The sequence below is a fragment of the Saccopteryx bilineata genome, chromosome 6 (assembly GCF_036850765.1).
Source record: "Saccopteryx bilineata isolate mSacBil1 chromosome 6, mSacBil1_pri_phased_curated, whole genome shotgun sequence".
Classification (NCBI taxonomy): domain Eukaryota; kingdom Metazoa; phylum Chordata; class Mammalia; order Chiroptera; family Emballonuridae; genus Saccopteryx; species Saccopteryx bilineata.
In genome coordinates, this window is record NC_089495.1 from 173,072,521 (window position 1) to 173,096,124 (window position 23,604).

General features: G+C 39.6%; 1 protein-coding gene and 1 pseudogene across 4 annotated transcripts in view; one reads left to right on the forward strand and one right to left on the reverse strand.

Moving 5' to 3' along the window:
• MACROD2 (mono-ADP ribosylhydrolase 2) overlaps positions 1-23,604 on the reverse strand; it is a 2,105,833-nt gene that overhangs the window by 40,663 nt on the left and 2,041,566 nt on the right. For all 4 annotated transcript variants that reach the window (XM_066237024.1, XM_066237025.1, XM_066237023.1 and 1 more), the window contains 2 exons: positions 22,561-22,635; positions 22,197-22,292 (listed from right to left, as the gene is read on the reverse strand). In XM_066237024.1, coding sequence (XP_066093121.1) covers positions 22,197-22,292; positions 22,561-22,635 — 171 coding nt within the window. The remainder of the gene's footprint in view (positions 1-22,196; positions 22,293-22,560; positions 22,636-23,604) is intronic.
• LOC136308389 (uncharacterized protein C1orf131-like) lies at positions 865-1,777 on the forward strand (annotated as a pseudogene).

Consider the following 23,604-nt stretch of genomic DNA (forward strand, 5'->3'; position numbering starts at 1 on the left):
AAACAGGTCTTCACTCTCAGGATATGAGAAAAAAGAAATGAATATGATGAGATGAGACACAGCAAAAGGGAGTTACTTAGGTGATTGGGGAAGGTCTCACCAAGAATACAGCTTCAAAATGAGGAGTCGCCTATGTAAGGGTACAGAAAGAGATGCTTCCTGCTGCACATTCAACTAAATGACGCAAAGGCTCAGGTTTTCTGGGCATGCTCAATGAGCAGAGGGGAGGCGAGTCTGGCTGCAGGGGAGTGAGTGAGGAAGAACATGGAATGAAATGCTATTGGAGAGACTGATGAGGGCAAAGAGTTTGAGTTTTATTCTAATGCAGTGCTTCAGCATCTAAGCAGTAATATCTTAGTTCCAGGAATTCAACCAGTTTTGCAAAGGTCACATGATGTCACAATATGCTTCACAGCACCACCAAAGAACAATTTCTAGTGAGCAGAGTTCCTTCAATTATTCAATTATCATATACTGTGCATCAGCTAAGTGTCAGCTGCTGTTCTATGTGTTGTAGTCAGCAGCTACTAAACAGAAAAACTCCTTGCAGTCCTGGTGCTTATATTCAACTGTGTTTGTGGGTGAGCATTTCAAATAAAGGGGCAGTAAATACAAAGGCAAGAGAATACTTATAGTTTTCTGGGGGGAAAAAGGCATGAGTGCATGAAGAGAAACTGACAGAGGAGAAAAAAAGCCCTGGGGGAGGAGCAGTGGGTCAGTATTATCTGAGCTGCTATATAGATTTGGGGTTATGTTGGGAGTCATTGGAGAATTATGAGAAGTGGGGCATTATATTCTTACTTTGTAAAAGGACCACCCAGCTGTGGTGAGATAGTAAACTGTAAGGAGGCGAATCTAGAGTTCATGGGACATATCAGGAATAAGATCAGATCTCCGGAAGCAAGGCCACCTGTTCTGGCATCCCCCAGGGCTCTGAGTGGTCCTGCGGAGTCCCAGCACAGGCTGGGGCAGGAGCAGGAGCAGTGGTCCTCCTCGCCTCCTTCTTCTCAGCTCTGGATGCTGTGCTCCAGACCCTCGATGATTTTGGAAAGACAGAAGATGAAGCAGACCAGACAAGGACCAGAAAGGAAAGAGAATACAAGAAGAGAAATGCGGGGTTTCCAGTGCCATTGGGGCAGACCCAGCCTCCCCACCTGGCCCTCTTGTAAGAGGCCAGAGGAAGAGCTTCCAGCTTCTTCTCAGTGTGTCCCTGTTGTGACCCCCCCCCAGTGGTGTCCATGCAGGACCACTGTCCCTCCTGCTGCAGCACCTCCCTGTCCCCTGAAGGACAACAGGGAGTGAGTGGAAGTGGTAGATTTCCACAGTAGAAATAAGAAAACAGAAGCCAGATCAAAACCAAAACCAGTATCCTTGGGAAAGCTGCAAATAACACAAGAATTTAACATGGAAAAACCTGGACTGGAGGTGCACCAGTCTGGGATCATGGGGTCAGTTTGGGATCATGAGTTATGGAAAAGGAAAGGAAAGTGTCCTGGAACAGACAGGGCCTGATGCTGGGTGCTCAGCCTCCCAAAAAGGGTTGTGTGAATCACAAAGTTTTGCAGGAGTAGATTAGTGAAGAAAAGGCAGCAAAGGAAGAAGAAATAAGTGTCACCCAGGATCCAGATCTTTTAAAGAAAAAGAGGAGGAAAAGGCAGGAAGACAGGAAATACAAAAAGAAGAAATCAGCCCCCAGTATTTTGTGAAGTAGACAGATTGGACAGGCTGGAAAATTTAAAAGTGGGCATTGATTCTGAGCCAAATTGACAGTGGTTAGACAATTCTATAAATTTAGCAAGAAATTAGCAAACTGTATAATTAAAATGAATAAATATTGTTACGTAAATTAATCCTCAATAAAAAATGTTTAAAATCTGAAAAAAAAATTAAATTCTTCCCGAGTGGTTAAATAAAGTGCTTTATAAAAACTAAAGAAAGGAACGGGGAACAAGACATCCAGACTATTCTTATTTATTTCTTTTTTCACAGACTGCTTTTTTAAGGAAAATATCAAAAAGAAATGATAAAACTTCTGTTTGCTGAAGTGTCTGTTTAATGGAGATAACTATGTCGGGCCAACCGCAGTGTGAATGAAAAGTAACCCTATTAATAAGAACGTTTGCATTTCCCCAGCAAGGTTCACTCAGTCCCTCTTTCACTGGTGCTATGTGCATTTTCTCTTATAAACTTTCTCATGAGTTTACTGATTTGTAAGTGCTAATAATTAGCTTTAAGTTGCCATTTAATTTTCTAAAATGACTTAATGTTATGATATCATAAAAGAACCGAGAATGTGATAATTTATCAGTTATTTTGTGGAAAAAGCAGCTTCAATTTTCAGTCTCAGGTATATACATAAAATCTACTTCATCAGAAGCTATGTAAATACAAAACAGTTTTTATGGTTAAAAAAGAAATTTGGGAGTCAGCTGCTATTGGTGATTAATTTATTGAACTAGGAAACTAATTTATTGTTACTTTAAATCAAATTAGGTAACTGGATAGTGCTTAATTTAAGAGAAAAATGAAAAAGGTAGAATGGGTGGAACTAACCAAAAATAGTCCTGGAACTCAAGATTTGACTTGAGGTGGTGACCATACAATACTGTGTACAGATGTGTTGTAGAATTGTGTACTGAAAACCTGTATGCTGTTGTTAATCAGTGTCACTTCAATACATTCAATAACAGCAACAAAAAGAGTGGAGACAAACAAAAAAGGAGGCGAATGTTAGTGAGGGAAACTATTCTAGATAAAGACCCAGAGAGTCTTTGCAGTCTTGACTGTCCACTAACTTTCTATGTGACAATGAAAAGGTCATCGCATCTCAATTTCTTAATTTGTATAACAAATGCATAGAACAGGAGAATCTCTAAGTTTCCTGCCACCTCTAAACTTTACATTAAAAATCAATGGCTAGAATATATAAAAGACTCATAAATCAATAAGATGAAATGATGAATACTTTGTTAGAAATATGGACAAAGGATAACCACAACTCTTCAAGAAAAATTAGAAATAGCAATAACTAACCAAAAATAGTTCGGAAACTCAAATTTAATAGTATGACTAAATTAAAAAAAAAAACTTAACTCTGAAATATAAACCATAACAAGAAGATGTATTTAAAAATAAACTCAAAAGAAAACAAACAATGTATATACGTGGAAATCTGAAATGTCATGGAGGATTCATAAGTAAGGGTAGGTAAGGAATAAAGACTGATAGTAAGGATGGCCTAACTTTAGCTCAATTCCAATTTAAGTACCCATTGTAGAACATGAAAAACTAATTATGAAATTGGTATGTAAAAATAAGCATTCAACATTTATTTTTCATCCAAGAAAATTTTCTAAATGAGCTAATTAAATAGAGCTCTTTTAGTGAATGAACAGAACTATAGCATGAATAAAGACTGGGTTAGTTGGTACGCAAAGATACATGCACTCCCATGTTCATCACAGCATTATTCACAGTGGCCAAGACATGGAAACAACCAAAGTGTCCCTCAATAGAGGGTTGGATAAAGAAGATGTGGTACATATATACTATGGAATACTACTCAGCCATAAGAAATGATGACATACTGCCATTTACAGCAACATAGATGGACCTTGAAAACATTGTACTGAATGAAATAAGTAAATTAGAGAAAGGTAAGCACTGTATGATTTCGCACATAGGTGGGACATAAAACTGAGACTCATGGACATAGATAGAAGTGAAGTGGTTACCAGGGAGTGGGATGTGGAGATGTGGGGAGGGGGCTGGGGGGAAAGGGTATAAAGAGGGACAATATAAGGTGACGGAAAATGATTTGACTTTGGGTGATGGGCACACGACATAATGAACAGTTCAAATGCTATAGAAATGTTTAGCTGAAAACTATATACTCTTATTGATCAATGTTACCCTGTTATATTTAATTTTCTAAATAAAATTTAAAAAATGAGTTAGTTGAATTAAGACTGAGTTAGTTTAGTAATAAGCAATTGGATGTGGACCCCCTCCAATTCCCGGGTCACCACTGTTTTATTTTCTACAGAGGTGGCAACAGTAGTAAAATCCTGCATGGGCAGCATTGATATTAAACCCCTCAGGATTTTACTCTAGGGAAAATGTTGTAGTATTTCCACTTGGTATATACTTAGCATGGTATTTCAGCTACGTTTAGATCGTTTACTTACTTTTAAGGGTTAAGTCACCAGTAAGAAACTCTATGACCAAATGATTGAATAAAAACAAAAACCAGGTTTCTAAACAGATATGTAGGTTTTTTATTCTTAGTTGTCAAGGCTCAACAGCATATATAAATATAAGGTGAAAAATAAAATAAAATCCCTTTTGAGGCTGAAGAAATATTGCTTCTGTAGCAAACCAAACAAAACCAAACCAAACAAAACAAAAACCAGGAAACTGTGAAGAGTAAGTGATGCTTGGCAGCAAATAAATCATTGCCATTGGGATATAGGCTTCCTTTCCTGCCTTTATGCTTTTCCTTCATCTTCCTATAAGCCAAAGACAAGAACATAGGCCTAGGTTTCATGGATTATCATAATGCTCTAACCCCAACACAGACTGTTGGTGCACAAGTCAAGGAACTTTAAATGGTGACCATTGAAACCTTAGGACATAAGGGTAGAGCCCTTGCTTAGTCAAAGTGACAGTGGCCCCAAAAGAAAGTCAAGAGTACTGAACAGCAGATGTTTCAGCTAGGAAAAATGGTCAGTCATGGGAAAAGAACATGGCCCAGGGATATTGAATCTGCTATGCTATATTTTTCTTGGCTTCTGTTGAACCCAGATGGTGATCAGGGTTTCCCCCAGCACACAGACTCATGTGAGAACAGAAGGTTTAATACTTTACTTTATATATGAGAGAAATGGCAAAAGTTGACCTAGTTATCTGCAAACTCCCACAGGACTTTTCTTTGTGAGTTTATGACAACCTGTCTTCCAATCTAGGGAGCAGGCATTAGGCTATTAATGCTATGTTCTTTTTCAGTATGACAAGTTGGCATTTATTGAGAATGTTTTTGGACTAGAAAGCATATACATCAAATTCTCCTAATAGTAGTCAACAGTCATTCTCTGTTATAGGTGATGAACAGAGGCTTGAAGAAATTAAGGAACTCACTTGTGGTCATCTAGCCAAAAGTGATAGACCTGGAATTTTAATTGTGTCTATATGAAGACAAGGCCTGCTGCTGACCTGTGTAACAGTCTGGTCTATATTTTAAAGCTCAATAGAAGTGGTAGAGAAAATTTTAAGAAAGTGAAGAGACAAACAATGGCACTTTCTAGTCTAGAAATGTGCTTGATGTGCCAGATGTTAAAACTGGAAGGGCGTTTAGAGTTTGAGTCAGGGAATCTCCTCATCTTTAATATATTCCAGAAGTTAAGTGACACAGGTGAAGATGCAGAACCAGCTGAAAGCAGGTGCAGTCTGGATCAGACATTATAGGTCTTCAATTCAGTGCTCTATTTACATGGCCTATGGTCTATCTCAACAGAATATCTCATAAAATCTAAAAGCACAGGCCACACAGACCAAAACCATCTGCTGAAACCTTCTGACACTAATAGAATACCATTACTTACAGTCTGAAGACTCTAAGAGGGGGTAATTGGAAATGCCACTCTGTGGAGTCTCCATAAATATTACCTTTTCTCTATATGTCTCCTGGGAGCGTACAAAATGTAAAAGACTATAAATGTAGCAACACTGTGATGGCCCCTGGCTAATCGGAGCACCCCCAGCTAGGCTTACAACACTGTTGTGAACAAGTGCTTAGGCTCCAGGATTCCACCTATGTCAATGGTGGGCTGTAGCTACCATCAGCACAGTGGCCTTGACTAATGATATATTCTCTCAAACCATCCCTTGATATGTACCACAGTATGAAATCCCAATTGTATTATTTGCTTAATTTGTGATTTTTGCTAGATGTACGTACAAGGTAAAACTTTAAAAATCTAGAACCCTTCCTTGTCCCAGACACTCTCCAAGAGACAGCCTCTACAATTTCTACTGTTAGTTCTCTGGGTGGTCACCTTCTCACCTTTAAATAACATGGAAGGAAACTGTTGTTTTATTTATCTCTCTTAAATGATAGCTATTGACTCTTGCAATGATCCATGAAGATATATCACTTAGGCCACCTCTCCCTTCCAAGATTCTGATAGCTAAAATAATTTTCTAGCTTTTCTATTGGTTCACTTTGAATCTTCAACTTATGCACCTCAAGTGTACAAGCTCTCCAACTTTTCTGTCGAGTTTTCCCCATTCCCTTTACACTTGCTACTTCTGTTACACCCATCCTTTTACGTGGTCCAGAATAATGCTTATAGTCTGTTCTAGAACCATAATAAACCAGAGTAATTTACTCTAAATTTTAAAAGCAAAAAATAGTATTTTTATAACAAAGGCTGTCATGAGGTAATACGATGAATATATTATACTGATTGTGCTTTAGTCCTCTTCCTTACCTGACACATTTTCTAGCAGCCAAAGACCATTGTAGCCACTGAGAAGTGGGCAGACGGCTGCCACCTCAGGAAGGAGGGGAATGTGGAGCAGGCCTTGTCAGCCTTGGCTACACATCGGAATCATCTCTGGTTCTTAACAAACACTAGTGCCTGGTTATCATCCCGAGAGCGTCTGGTGTCATCGGTCTGGCGTGTGGCCAAGTTGAGATTTTTTAAAGCTGCCTAGGTAATTCTCATATACCGTTAAAGTTTAGAGGACATAGTGGTCATAAAGGGAAAGCAAATGGATAATGTAGCTCTTATGACATTCCCTCTCAAGTGCGGGATAAAGGCTCAAGAGCCAGGGAGAGGCAGCATGTAGATAGCTTGAGCACAAAACCAAACACTGAGGAGGGGTTTTCACTCCCCTCCTTATTGGGATTGAAAACAATCCTAGAAGCACGTTTCACTCTGACCCAGGCAGCTGTCACCATATCATCCTGCAGGTGAGCGCTGACAGACCCTCAGCACACAGATGTGGCATCCTAGGTGTTTGGTCTCACACCCCACTGTTCAACAGGGAGCAGACTGTCAGATATGAATCAGGACATGCCTCTTCAGGGTCCCAGTCACAGCTCTTCCAATGACACCAAACATTTCTGTCTCACCAACATGGCCCCGGCCATGGGTCAGCCCAAAATATCTTGTTTTCCATTTGAGTGAGATCCTCAAATTCCCATGCTTAACGGGTTTGGAGTGTTTCCTCACAGTCTGTGAACTGTCTGACATCCATTTCTGATCTCTGGAAAGAATGGGCTTGCTTTCAAAAAGGGAGAATGACATTTGAGGAGAAAGGTCTTAGTTTTGATAAGACCGCATGAAATCATGTTGAGAGGGCACAGTCCTTTTCTCTGGGTTCTCAAGTCTGTGTTCCTTCATCAGTGCAGCTTTTATTCCAGTTGCTGGTTTTCCAGAATCCAAATCATGACCAATCTGGATTCACAGGGCCCAAAATGGGGTGGGGGGGACAGTAATGGCCAAGGACTTTGGGTCTATCCCCCTGAGGTAGGGAGGGGATGTTAAGTCTCCCACCAGTTTCTCATACCTTAAGCTCTTCAAAAGCCCAAAGATCATAACCCACACATGTAAGATGTGGGACACGCTGCCCCTGAAGGCTTCCAGACTCCTCCTTGCAGCGGAAGTAATGAAAACACTATAAAAAGGATAAACCCCAGAGCAGTGATATGATGAGGTTGTGAAATCATGATGCTATTTTTCCCTATTCTCTAAAACTGCCTTGTTATACAAGGCAGTTGGTACAAAATAATAAATTCTAGAGGGAAAATAAGATACAATGGTAAGAAGACAAAGCCCACTCTTTTCTAGTCTGTTCCCTGGTCTTTGTGGCTGGGATCACTGGCATATGCTGAGATAAGAAGTGAGAGCCTGTGGGATTTTGTACCTAGCACAAAATGTCACCAGATGCTGGTCCTGTGGGAGCCCTGCAGAGAAGGGCCTTGGAAGGTCAGCTCTCTGCGGCTAGGCTTTGGGGTGCTGCTGGGTGACCCAAATGCTCCAGGACTTGCATCACAGTCCCTTCCGGTTCTTTCTCTCTCTATCTCTCTCGTCTTATTCTAAGGTGGGATTTCCATAGTCATTTGTAATCTTCATAAAAATGAAGACACCAACGACACTGTAGCTTCTATAAAGCATTTCAAATTAAGTAAGTAGAGAGAAAAATTGGACTTTTGCCATTGTAGTCTAAGATTGAACCCTGTAGAAAACATCTAGAAGGAGAAAGAAGAGTCACCTTTGTCATTCTCGGCAATTCTTTACAGCTACTGATTTGCCAGAATCCAAATTTTTATTTGTTCTCAATCCAATACTTCCCTCCAGAACGTGACTCCCTTGAGTCTCTGCACAGGATGCACAGTGGAGGATGCGGGGTGTCGTTTCTGTCTCTTGCTTTATAATAGGCTTTGATTTCAACAGCAACAGTTGGAAGAAGTTCTTATAAATTTCAAACCTCAGAACAAGGAACGTGAGTAACAAAATGGAATTAATGATGAATCCTAAAATCTGACATCTCCAGGCCGGTGACAGCTTGTCCTATGCTCTTGTGTCTCCATTTTTCTAGGTTTCTATACACACGTGAACCATAATCATGACAAACACATTATCGATTGTGCAGCATTACTATTTCGTACCTAAATAAAAATAATATCAGTGGAAGCACATATATCCCCCCTCTCTTAATGTTTTACGTCCTAAGTTTGCAGGACCATTTTTTGCCAAATTTGAGAGCTCTTGGCATGGCCCTGTCACTTCTGCATGGGGACAGAACCAGCTGTGACACTCTTGTGAGATGGCACATCTGCCAGAAGCCAAGGCTGCAGGGTGTTTTTCTTGACCAGCTGCATCCCTTTAATGAGGCCTCTTACTATCAAAGATGTCGGCGGCTGAAAGAAATGTACTGGACTTCTGGCTGGGGCACATTTGGAGGATGAAAGTAGCGGATGTGTCTCAGGGTGTCCTTGCAGTTCCACATTGTACTTGTAGAAACTAGGGAGTAGATTAGCCAACTCATTTTAGGGCAGAAGGTGACATACGATCCAGTGTTCCTGTAGTTCTGAGGTTTATTCTTGTTTATCACAAAAATGTGAGGCTTTCCTTTGCTTTGGAGTATGGACTTCTATACAGAACAATATTAACGATAGTTAATATTGAAGAAGAGTTCACTATGTGCCTGGCACTATTGCTAGAACTTGACACGTATTGAATCACATGACTCCTATCAATAATCCTCTGAGGCAAGTGTTACTGTGACCTTCCACCCCCTTTATGGACAGGGAAACCAAGTCAGGGTAAAGGGTAAATAACTCATTGCTGGCTCATTAGCGAGAGCTCGGCTGTAAGTCTGGGCAGCGCGGCTGCAGAACCAGGATGCTCACAGGATGGTCTCACTGTATGGGCACTTCACCATCTCACCCAGGGAGAGGTTCAGACTCGGAGTTGCCAATGCCTGATGCTGTGTCTTTTTTTTTTTTTTTTGTATTTTTCTGAAGCTAGAAACGGGGAGAGACAGTCAGACAGACTCCCGCATGTGCCCAACCGGGATTCACCTGGCACGCCCCCCAGGGGGCGACGCTCTGCCCACCAGGGGGCGATGCTCTGCCCCTCTGGGGCGTCGCTCTGTTGTGACCAGAGCCACTCTAGCGCCTGGGGCAGAGGCCAAGGAGCCATCCCCAGCGCCCGGGCCATCTTTGCTCCAATGGAGCCTTGGCTGCGGGAGGGGAAGAGATAGACAGAGAGGAAGGAGAGGGGGAAGGGTGGAGAAGCAGATGGGCGCTTCTCCTGAGTACCCTGGCTGGGAATCGAACCCGGGACTTCTGCACGCCAGGCCGATGCTCTACCACTGAGCCAACCGGCCAGGGCCGACGCTGTTGTCTTTTAAAAATAAATTTTTAGCCGTTTATTTGACAAACAAAGGGCTGGATTATTTTGTGCAATTCTATATCCATGTTTGGAAAGAGACGCTGGCAAATCTAGCCTGCTTAGAGGGATGTGGCCAAGATGGTGAAGGATTTGGAAATGGTCATGTGAGGGGTGTTTGGAATAAGTAAGGAACGAAGTGGCTAACCAGAAGACACAGAAAGTGGCTCTGTAAACTGCCTTCAAATAGTAAAGGGGCTCTTGTCACATGGGCCAGGCTCATGCCAGTCTCCTCTTTAGGGTGGAACTGGGATGAATGAGCAGAAGCTTCTGGTTAGCCACTTTGTTCATTTTTGAACACTTAGAAGAAACTGAGGATGGAAGAACTGCCATGAAAGGTAACAAGCTCCCCATCAGGTAGGTCCTGTAGTGGAGGCTATAATACCTGCTGGGAAGGAAAGGGGCTTTTGTGTCTCGGGACAGGAGGTTAAACTGGGTGGCCTCCAGGATCAAGTCCAACTCCAAGATTATAGTAGGGAGATTTTACCATTTCAGAAAGGAGCTAAGTTAGGTGTCAGCAGACATCTCGTTGAGAATCATACTCCGTTAGGCACAACCCCTTAGGGAAACTTCCAGGGAAAAGGTCAGGAGGAAAGAACACAGGGCCACAGCTTAGAAAACAAATATCAGGTCCTGCTTCCACCACCTGCGTATACGGACCCCGCCCAGGTGCATCACCCCTCGTACCCTTAATTTCCATCACTTTAAAATAGTGGAAGATAAGTGTCATCATTTTGGAAAGATGTAAGATAGTGATAACTGGCTTCAAAAGTTTTCTGATTAAGCACCAGTCTTTTGGAAAATGGAGTGAAGCAGTTACCCCACGCATTAGCAGTCTGCCTAATGATGACGCTGTTGCATAAGGAACTCTGTAGAAGATTATTTCTGAACATCCAGTTTTCTCACTGACCGTGTGTGTGCCTCTCTGTATTGATATATTGTTATAAAGTGAAGGTTTGCCCAGCAATTTCTTTTCCTTCTCTCTTTGTCTTACTCATTCTGCACCAGTAGGACTAGTTTGTGATCCCAACCTGTCCCCCTGGCTGTGATAGTCTAGCTTCTTAGAGCCCTATGTATTCAAAGCAATACTGTAACTGATTTTTTTTTTTTTGTTCATGTATGCAAAACTAACATGTTTAGAAAACATCTATAGAAGACAGATTTTGGTTTGTCCTACCTACAGAAAACCTACCCTTTGCCTATATCTTTTTGTTAAGTCAATTTGTACTTCAAACATTATGTTGTATTTTGGAGACAACAAGTTAATTCGTGTTTGAGGTCTGCTTTGCACACTTACTCCAAGGCATAACACTGTTCACAACCACTTCCCGTGTTTTTAAATGAATTTTCCTCTAAATCATGATCATAATGTCCTCTGAAGGTGTGGCGTATATATAAATTCTTTATTATAAGCACATATCCATATCTATTTAAAGGAGCTGGTTAGTTCACTTGAGATTTTTTAAAAAGTCATTTTGATCAAATGTTGGCATTGTTCCGTTTTATCTGAAAAGATGGTAGTGGGTTCACAAAGAATAATCCCCCTTTTACCCAAATCTTAATAATAAGAAACTAACATAAAAACAGACTCAATCAGCCTACTACTCACAATCTGAGGCTTGGAGCCTCCCCCTTGAGTGCTTGGGGAAAACACACATCACACCCACCAAGGATGACCCCTCACCCCTCTCCTAACATTCCACATGCGCAAAATCTGTGCTTGGCATATTCAAAGGCTCCTTTGCTCTATTTCAATAAAAAGAGAATTTCATTTGTCTTGCTTCCTCCCAAGTATGGGGAGAAGGGCTTGCAATGCACGTGGCTACTCAGAAATAAAGGATTTCCCCTGCACTCAAAGTCCAGGTGCACATCTGTACTGTAGATAATTAATTTACCCTTCATATCAAATGCTTGGAACTACAAAGAAGGCTTACCAGCTAGTTTCCAACACCCAAAGGACAAAAAGCTGAGTGAAAGGCTAAGAGATTTAGCAAACAAACTGTTTGCCATTTGGGAGTGACTTAGGGATATACCCAAAAAGCACTCCTTGATTGAAATCAATTAAAAGGAACCATACACTGACCCCACTGAAGAAGAAAGCTTAAGTAGCCCACCTACCCAATAATGGTCCCAATAGAGCTCCTAAACCCTGGGGACCTCATGAATATTCCAAGAATTTAAAATACCAAAAGAAAGTAGGATGGTGAGGGGAGAGAGAGAGAGCTTTGCTTCTAAACAATAGTGGCTCTCCTGTGGTTTTGCATAGCCTTCCAGGATTCGCTTTTCAAGCTCTTTATTGAAATTGCTCAGGTCTTTAACTGATCTCCCATGAGGGCTCAAAAGCCTTAAGCTAATTACATTTGGCTGGGATATGCATGATCAGATGGGGAAAATATAAAGCTTTTGAAAGGGCGAAAATCTCTAACCATCTGCTGGTGGTGTTGCTAGAAGAACAATAGGGGAGAAGGAGGAGGGTAGCTAGCCAGAGTGGAAAGGTACAGGATTGCTTTAATTATTAGGTCAGTGAGACTATGGCTGCTTGGAGTGTTGGAAAAGGCCAAAGGAACAAGTTTATAGGACTGAGCAGCAACAGTGCTTAGCGAATTAGAAAAGCCAAACGCTCACCCTTTTTTGAGGGAGGAAGAGGAATTAGATCAGCTTCGTTTATAAAAGCATTTCTAATTAGAAATCACAGGTAGTTTATGGACAGGAGAGAAAGTCAGGCTCCTCAATTGGAATTAGGCTTTAGAACAACCTCCGTAACTCTGGCTATCTGTGGTCCTGAAAGGCAGTTTCAGATGGAGTCCTGGTGATGGGCGTTCTCTCTGATGCGTAAGCCAGACAGTTGCTTCTGTTATACTTGGCAGTCCAGGTGAATAGCCTGCATTTAGCTTTCAAATCAATGCCCCAGGTGCTGATTCAATTTGGCAAACAGCTTATGTGCATCGCTCTAAAAGCCTGTTTAGTTTCTCTTTTTATTTATTTATTTTAAACAATAAATCCCCTCAAATTCAGCTGGGAACATGTCCGATTTTAGAAGACAAACTGACTTAAATCAGAGAGGAACTGCTAAATCGAAGATGATTTTCACTTTGCGTAGAGTAACTCCTGCCGGGTGGGCAGCAGCGATACCCTCAATTCTACTTTGTGTTCCCTTTTCAACTTCTGCAGAGAAAATGCCATTTTCTTTCACATTACTCCTCTTGCTTCTGTGTTTGAAGATGGGTACAACTTCTAAGATAACAGGGAAATGCATTTTCCCCCTTTGTTATTTACTGTTTATCAAAATGAGGAAAAAAATAACTTCAGTAGTGAACATGTTTCAGATACACAACTGAAATGCTGTGTATTTTCAGCTACACAAGAAGGACCCCCAAGTTGTTGGGGAACCCCAAGTCTGCTTTTCCATGGACAAGTGCAGTCCTCTTGTGCACAGTCTCTTTGTTCCTCCTGGCACGTGGTCCCAGACCTGCCCCCGGGAGAGGGATGAACTGTATCATCGACTACAGGGAGAGTCCCTGTGAGAAGAGAGGCTTACAAATAGCTGATCTCAGACATACTGGGATTGGAGTGGGGAAGAGGTCCCCATCCTTACCACATCTACCCTGTGCTCAGTGGGGAAGAGGTTCCCATCCTTACCATATCTACCCTGTGCTCAGTGGGGAAGAGGTCCCCGTCCTTACCACATCTACCCTGTGCTCAGTGGGGAAGAGGTCCCCATCCTTACCACATCTACCCTGTGCTCAATGGGGAAGAGGTCCCCGTCCTTACCACATCTACCCTGTGTTCAGTGTCCCAGCTGCAGGTCCTGGGAGTCCACAGTGGTGCTAACAGACCTTACATGAAGCCTGATGTGTCAGATGAGTGGATGACAAACAAGGGTTTTGCTAGTGGTTCTTAGAGTGTGGTCCTAGACCAGCAACATCAAAATGCCCTGGAACGTGTCAAAAATGCAAACTCTTCCCTGCCCACCATCCCAGATTTACTGAACCAGTAACTTGAGGTGTAGAGCCCAACAATTCATCCTTTAACAAGGTATCCAGAAGACTTGATCTACTGAGAAGGAAGTATGTCCTATATTATCTATCTATCTATCTATCTATCTATCTATCTATCTATCTATCAATCATCTATCTATCTATCTATCTATCTATCATCATCCATCCAACTATCTATATGATATCTTCCGTGTTTAAACACCCATCCTCCAATAAAAATAAGGCAGAGGAAAAGGCCTAAGAGATTTTCAAAAAGAATAGTCTAAATTTGGATGAGAAATACTAGGGTAGTGGCGCCACTGAGAATGTGGTCCACAACAGTAAGAGTGAAGTGGTTATGATGGGGAGGGGTTGGGGGAGGACAGTGAAGAGAAACAAATATACTGTGACAAAAGATGACGTGGGTTTGGGTGATGGGCACACACAAAATCAACAGTTCAGATACTTTACAGATGTTCACCTGAAACCTATGTACTCTAATTGATCAATGCCATCTTATTAAATTAATGTCTAAATAAAACAAAAGAAAATGTGGGCCATAGACCAGCAGCATCACCATCACCTGGAGAACTCAATAGAAGTGAAGATTCCCAGGCCCACCAGGAGCTACTGTATTAGAATCTGTAGGGGTAGGGCCCAAAAATCTGGGTTTTAACAAACACACTAATTTTTTATACACACCTAAATTTTAGCACCCCTATGCTAGAATAATACACTGATAATATTTGTGGTTACTTTGGCCTATTAAACTATGAGAAAACCTTTAAGGTCAACAGGTACTCTATTCCCATTTTGTGGTGTTACTCAGTCATGGAGAGTCAAATTGGAGAGAATGTTAGACACAAATTTTACATCTCTTTTATTTCAAAAAAGTCTTATTTGATTATTTACTTCATTATTTTTCCCAAACCACAAATAGAAATCAGGCTCTTTCTCTTTCTTCCATCCTTCTTCCTTCTCTCCTTCCTTTCTTCCTATGTCTCTTGTTTTATTTCTCCTTCCCTCATCCCTTCCTTTATCCCCCTAATGCCTTTACTATTTTATTCAAGTCTCCTACAGATGCATAACTTTCCTACTGACTGTGTAACCAACAGAGCCTGACGTTGAAACGGGATTGATACTAACATGTGCCTACTTTAGCACAGGTTACGGGAGGAGGAATAACTCTATGGCGATTCCCAACTAGAACCTGGGAAGACACTGGAGCATCTGCTTTCTCTGGGGAGCTATGAAGACAAACCTACATTTTCCAACATGGCTTGGTGAAACTTCAGGAGAGGTAACGTATTAGTTTCCTATAGCTGTAGTAACAAATTATCATAGATTTAGTGTCTTAACATAACACAAATTTATTATGTTGTATTTCTGGAGGCCAGAAACCTGAAATGGGTCTTATGGGGCTAAGATCAAGGTATCAGCAGAGTTACCTTCCTTCTGGAGTATCTGGAGAAAAATCCATTTCCTTACATGTTCTAGTTTTTAGAAGCTGCCCGCATTTCTTGTATCATGACCTCCTTCATCCATATTCAAAGCGAGCAAGAGAGCATCTGGAAATCTCAATCTCTCTCATACACACATACTACATCTATATTTATCCTGTTTATTACTTATCCTATTTAGTTGTGTTTAATTGCTAGATGTTATGCAAGTTTTACTTATGAAATCTTATTGCATAAGTTTGTCTATAATATTTTGTTAATTAAAAAATGAGTGCCTGACCTGTGGTGGTGTCGCGGATAAAGGGTTGATCTGGAATGCTAAGGTTGCCAGTTCAAAACCCTGGGCTGGCCTGATCAACACATATGGGAGTTGATGCTTTCTGCTCCTCCCCATTTCCCTCTCTCTCTCTCCCCCCTCCCTAAAATGAGTAAAGTCTTAAAAAAAAGGATTTCAGAAAAATAAGAGTAATGTACCATAGTATAAAATGACTATTAATTTTAAAAAGTATTCACTTACATTAAAATTATATGTCCATATCTTTATATATTTTATATTATATATTTTCTACATTTTATACTATATATCTCTTGATCATGAATATTATTACTTTATTAATGATGCTCAAAAGTATATGAAAACTGAAAGACAGGTGAAGTAGTTTTTGTGTGCCTTTGAGGAATAAACTAAATATGATAAATGGAAAAGAAATCTTCACCTTTGAAACGTGTTTCTAAGAAGAAACATCCAGTTTTTTCCCCCTCTCATTTATATTTCTCTGCTGATTTTCTCTACCAGTTTCAATTAAAATCCAAGGCTAATAAACTATGACATCCCTGAAAAATGAACAGACGTGCATTGTATTAAAAATATAAGCTCTAAAAATGAGACGATATTTATTGGCTAGAAACATGACTGGTTCATCTCAACAACATTCTCTTTAAAGACTCACAATGAAACAAAGCAATCACACACAATCGACCCAAACCTCTTGCTATTGTTAAAATGTTTACTTTCCTTTAAAAAAAATCATCGCAGCAGATGTTATAAAATAAATGTAGTGAAACATTCAGGCAGCAAGCTCACTAATTGTTTCCATCTTGATTATCAAAACACATTGAAAGGTAAATCCTCACAGTGAAAAAATGAAAAAAATAATTAACATTCAAAGTATACTTTATACCACCTGCTCTTTACATACTATGCTGGAAGGAAGGCACCTGATGTCTGAAAAGTAATGAAAAGAAATTGAGCTTCCTTCTCAAACAAAGAGAGAAGTAGCACTTTGGTTTGAAAGCAGTGATATCTGAGCTAAAGTTTATATGTTAATGTTGATGAGATTTTGGTCTTCACAACAAAATGTGTAAGTGAACACACACCTCCATATTATTACAACCCCTATCAACCCCACTCACTTATGGATCAGGCCTGCATCTGTTTGTTCTGTCACCTAATGGTTTTTCTGTAAAAGAACGGTTATAATTAAGATGCTTGGGTCACAGTTTTTTGTTGTTGTTGTTTTTGGTTTTTTTGAGAGAGAGAGAGACAGAGACAGAGACAGGAAGGGAGAGAGCTGAGAAGCATCAACTTGTAGTTGCAGCATTTTAGTCGTTCATTGATTGCTTCTCACACGTGCTTTGATCAGGGGGCTCTAGCTGAACCAGTGACCCCTTGCTCAAGCCAGTGACCTATGGCTCAAGGCAGCAACCATGGCATAATGTCAATGACCTCATGCTCAAGCCAGTGACCCCAAGCTCAAGCTGATGAGTCTACACTCAAGTCAGATGAGCCTGCGCTCAAGCTGGAGACTTCAGGATTTCAATCCAGCATCCCAGGTCGATGGTCTATCCACTGCACCACCACCTTGTCATGCAGGTTCACAGTTCTAATGCAAATCTCACTTGCGGTATACTCAGAGAAAGCAAAGATCAGTAGGTTCACTAGTAAATAAATGCAACCCCCTTTTAAGCACAATGGCAAAAAGATATATTTTAAAAACTTAAAGTTTTATTCTAAGGGAGAGAGATTACTTCACACCATCCATAGCCTGAAATTCTTGGGGCCCACGCTATACCACTTTGGGTCTCCTCTGTTGGAGGTTAACATCAGGGAAGCCATTTCCCCCCAGTCCACCAGTTTGAGGAAGAGCGGACAGAGCACCTGCTGTGCCTACAGGAGGGCAAGGCATTGTGGGATAATCCTGTTTTCCCATCACTAGTGAAACATGCATGTAAATATGTCTGTTTGTATTGAAAAAGACCACATACGTGAGGGGTTCCACCTGGAAACAGTGGGCTTCCATTAAGGCCAATGCAGGTTATATTCACATAGATGTGTTAAGAACCAGATAGTAAATATTTTAGGCTTTGTGTGTTTCAATAAAATTTTACTTGTGGACAATTAAATTTGAACTTAATGCAACTTCCATTTCTCACATGTTATTATTACGCCCCCGCCCACAACCATTTCAAAATGTGAAAACCATTCTTGGCTCACAAGCCATATAAAGCGAGGTAGCGGGTCAGGTTTAGCCTATGTTCATAGTTTGCTCACTCCTGCTATTCTTGGTCACCCTGATCATTCTTCAAAAATGGTTTCATTTCATCCTTTTCACAACTCCAAGAAGCAGTAAGATAAGTACATCATTCACCAAAGGGGAAACTGAGGCTCCAAGAGACTTACTATGCCTACTCATGGTTATAGGTAGCCAGTGTCAAAGCCAGAACTAAAAATCAGGTCTTCTGAATCTATCACACACAGACACATGCACACACACATGCGCACACATGCACACACTTTATAGGATTCATATGGACTAGCAAAAAAAGCAAAGAAAAATGGAGTTGTATCCCTAGTATCCGCTGGGGATTGATTATAGGATGCCTTTTCTTTCCCCCCTACCCCCAGGATAACAAAATTTGCAAATGTCAGCCCTCAGTAATCACAGTTCTATATTCTAAGCCTAAAGATATAATAGTTTATACTTCTTGCCAGCTTGCACTTCACCTTCTACCTGTCTATATATTCCACTTCTTTTTTTCCAGGGAGACTTTAGCCCATAATATACCTTCAATCTCCATCAATTCAGTCAACCTTAGGTAAATAGATAAAGGAATACTATTGCATATTGTATTTATTAACTTATATAAGAAAAATAATTGGGACATGTGCATTCTGTTACCACTTAGAAAGAAGTACAATACATTCATAATAAAAATAAATTAAAGTTATGTAATAGAATAAGGACATAATGTTAACCGTTAAGGTTTTATGTCAAATATTTCTAAATTTAACTAGAAACAAACATCTGCAGGGAAACATTTTAATGCTGGCTTTATATTTTGTGCTAAAACATAAGGTCCTTTGGAGAGGAAGCCTCCTGTAATATTACTTTCCTATCTGGTTATTAACCTAAGTGATGTTATTTTACTGGATTTCATGTGCTGCTGATCCTGCTGGGAAGGCAGAAAGCTGGACTCATTTAGGCAGAGGCAATGTGGCAAGATGAGAAAGCTGCCATATGTGAAATCTCACTTTATGCCCGTTGAAATTTTTGCATTTCATGTCTCCTAGGGACATGTTCATTGTGCTATTGTGTAATTCTATCAGCATGAACTTCTGCTGATTATTTTCTCTTCTCTTCAATACCCATATTTTGGTTGAGCTAACTTCAATACTTAATGTTGTAACATCTGTGCCCATACACCTGAGAGCCATAGAAGATGTATCCTGAAGATTATCTACATTTTCTAATCTTATAGAATGCTACAAAATAAGAGAAAAAGGTTATACATTTTTCCTGGGTCTGGAACTTTTTTGAAAAATAAAACCCTTTATGTCTCCTTAGAAAGAGTCTCAAAGAGAACCAATATTTCAAAAGCTATAAAGAACATACATACAAAAGTAATAGAATACTCATTTGTTTTTGTTGCAGATAAGAGTAAGTCTTAATACATATGTGCAACTTTCCATTAATAGATATTGTGAATATACACAAAACCTGGAGATATTTTCTCAAAATGTTTTCAAACAAAACTCTTTAATACCTGTATAAAACAAAAGGAAATTCTACTACTTTGAACTTATTTACTGCTTTTATTCTGTGTATCTATCAATAAAGAAATGGGTTCTTCTTTATGAATCATTACATTATACCCTTGAAACTAATATAATGCTACATGTCAATTACCTCTCAATAAAAAAAAAATAAAATTGACTCAGCATTTCTCAAACAGAAGATTGAGGTCTTGACAGAAAAGAAAAGGACTTTATGAGAGATGCCTCCCACCTCACCTTTCATTAATTATTCTACCTTTATAGAATAAAAAACGCACATTGAAACTCCTTACAGGTGACAGTTCTAAAAATGAAATGTGCAGAACAATCTGTATTGAATTATAAGGTAGCATATGTGAGGTTTATATGGACACAATAGTTAGGAAGGACAATGAGTGGATTTGAGGGACTCCACATTTGGATTCTCTTGACTTTGTCATCAGTTTAACAAATTATGATAAATACTGAATGATTGTGGAGTGCTTTCTATGTCCCAGGTATTGTTATAATTGTCCTGCATGTATTAACACAAATTTTTAGCAAAACTGCATGTGATTTTGTCATACCATCTTACTGTAAGGAAAGTAAGACATTGAAAATTAAATAACTTGCCCAAGGTCACCCAGCTTGCTAATCAGGGGCAGAGCTAGAGCAGAACACCCTGAATCTAAGTCACCCCATTGACCTTTGGTTACTTTACTTATATGTAACAGAATAGCTTTTAACTTTTGCTTTAAAGCAAATAATAATATTGAAGGCAGGGCCAGGTTTAGTATTTGTGGTAAAGAAGGGATAATGCAGTTAATTCAGGCTCATAGACTTTATCACTCTCCTACAGAAAAAAGTCAAATCTTAATAAACATACAAAAATTCAACTTCAAAGTTTTGACAAGCAAATAGCAGAAGTTGACCTCATTACTTACATTTTTTATTAATTGAATTTAGAGAGAGAGAGAGGAAGAAAGAGAAAGAGAGAGAGAGAGAGAGAAAGAGAGATCAGACCCTTTGTTCCACCCATCCATGCATTCATTGGTTGATTACTGTATGTGCCCTAACTAATGGTTGAATCCCCAACCTTGGCGTATCAGACCAATGTTCTAAACAACTGACCTACTCAGCCAGGACCAGACATCATTTCTTTCTCACATGCCATTCCACCATTTGCAAAAGAGGACTGGTATTCTCACAAGGGAGAGTTAAAAGTGGGTAGTTAACTTGTCAGTAACTGGAGGAGTACTAAATGCCAGAGAAGCCACTGAGAGAAGCGTGACATGTCTATGTAGGCTGAACATGAGATTTTTCCCCTGTAGCCCAAGTTAATAAGAAGAAAATGTATACCCATTTTATGTTCCTCATGTACATGTCTTAAGTGCAATAGACAAAATAAATATTTCTGCTAAATTAAGCAGGCAGTGACCATTGGGTGTTTCATTATTAGAAGTACAATGGGAGGGAGCGATGCCATGTAACTATATCTAAAGTAAGAGTTGTATCAAATGTCTGTTATCATCATCAGACATAAAATACTACAAATATACCATTTACTTGACTTTGCCAGGGGCATGGTGTTATGAACCTGAACTAGAATTCACAACAGAGAAAGGTTATTAGCACCACAGACATGGAAGAATATTGTGCTCTAAACGCAGTGGAAATAAAAAAAGATGCCAAAATCACTAACATGGCTTACTATCGATAATTAAACCGTATCAATGCCCATGTCAAGAAGAGTTCATAATTTGGAAGCTGTAGCTACTACTGACATGATTTTACAATTGAGATCATGTCTGCATTTTAATTTGGAAACAAAATTGATTTCTGTGTTCTATAAACAAGGTCTGTCAAGTTATTACTTTGCAACTGCTTTGCAACACATATTTATTTAAGAGCGGCATGATTTATGATATAGTGTACTGGAGAAATCATTTCACTTCATATTTCATATTTTAGTTTCTTTTAAGAGCTTTCTTTATATATGAAAATGGAAATCTTCAAGTTCTTCCATAAATACTGAATTTCTTTGATAATGGCTTTTTAAAATAGAATGCTCAGTTATTTTTTTAACAACATTCAATATTATGGTATCCTAATATTACCAAAGTTTGCATTTTAGAAGGTTCATATAATGTGCATATTTTACATAAATTGCTTCCTTAATCACTACCATATGAAGAATGACAGAATAAAATCAATACAAAAAATGGTCAATCTGTCTCATAAGGATCTCAAATTTTCTGATACTCATCCATCTAATCTATAATTTTGATTTCTTACAAGCTTTATTTTTCTTTTATTTTTAAAATTTATTGACCAATTTTTATAGAGGGAGGAAGGGAGAGAAAGATACACTGATTTATTGTTTTACTTATTTATGCATTTATTGGTTGATTCTTGCTTGTGCCCTGACTGTGAATCGAACCTACAACCTTGGTGTATCGGGATGGTATTCTAATCAAGTAAGCTACCAGGCCAGGCGGTGCTCAATACTATAATGTTTAAATTAAATTGAATCTAAATTAGTAATAAAAATATCTTCACTACTACTCAGAAGTACAAAAACTGTTGAAAGTATCTTCTCTTGCTACTTGATCATACTCTACTCACAAAGGTTGGTTTAGGATTAAGGAAATGTTCATTTCTCCCCTTACTAGACTGCAAATGCATGAGTGTAACTCGGATGGTGAATTCTAGGCAAGAATTCAAAGAAACTCTGTATTTTGATGGGTTAATTGAAGAGCAATCCTACCGTTTCCACCTTCTTTTTCTTCTTGGTCATCTATTAGTGGGATCAGTTCGGGTTGCTCCGCCGTGGTGGTGGCATCTTCCTGGTTTGGTGAAAGTTCTAAGTAGAATGAGACAGTAGGTTACTCAGGGAAGTTTACTTTGAAATCACTGACAAAACACAGTTACTAAAGCATAATAAGTTAAAATTCTTGTTTCTCCTGCCTCCAAGTTTTAACAGGCATATAAAAGAGAACATGACTGCCAATCTCCATAGTCTCGAACACACAAGCACACCACTCACACACACACCCACACACATGTCTGGAGGGGTCATGGTTCACAGTCTCATCTCATTCTCTGGGAACAGTATGTGCTGATTTCAATACCTTCTGTTTCCATGTATGAGCACTGCGACTCTGCCCCAACTTCTATATCGTCCTTCATGGAATCATTCTCCTGTCCTGTTAGAAAGAGTGATTGAAAAAGAAAAAAAAATGTTATGCACAAGACCACAGCTTCATTCCTGGATTGAAAAAGCAGAAATTTCAGAAACTATGCTTTGATCATGCATGGAGAGATAAAGAACAGTTCTGAACAAAAAGCAGAGGATGACGAAGATTATTAGCATTTTGCAAATCATCAAATTAATTTCCATTATTTTATAAGAAATATGCAGATAATTTAGGCAAAAACTCCTCGTTGAGCTGATTGGTGTAAATTAGTATTTAGGTTAGGAATGTCACAACCTGGCGGTTCTGACATTGTAAATAATTTCTGGGGTGCACAAGTTAATTACATTAATTAATTACATGAGTTAACTTCATTTTCTGTTAAGATATAGATATTTCCTGTATTGAGAACTCCTGGAAAGTTAAAACACTACTTGCATTTTCATTCTTCCATTCACAGTGCATGAAAAACTTGAGTAATCTAAATACACAGATTGGGTCAGCTAACAGCTCAACCATTCTCTGATGGTACCTACTAAACATAGCAAAGGCCAGGAGAGAATTCAGCCAGCTCATAGTTACCCTGAGGCTGATTATCTGGTAATGTTCTTCTTCTACATACCCTGGCTTCTTCCCTTTCCCTTCCCGGTAGAATTTAGAGGATTTTAAGTGTTCATTTAGAGAGGAAATCAAGATTGGCCCATTTTGCCTCATATTAATGACAGATTTTATGCTGAGAATATTTTACCATTGAATTTTTTTAAATCCCAGCTCTAGGGCTGGTAATAGTCACAAAGGGGAAGAAGAGGCCCTTGGGCTCTTTGCCTGGGTCCATCCCGGTGGTAGCTTGCATCATTGTTCCAACCTGTCCCTCCTTCATTCTGTAAAAGGCTATTATCCTCTGTTTGTGACCATGTGACCTTCGAAGACCCTGTGGGACAAGTATATGTTCCCACCTGAGTGATGCCAGGCTGAGTAGGG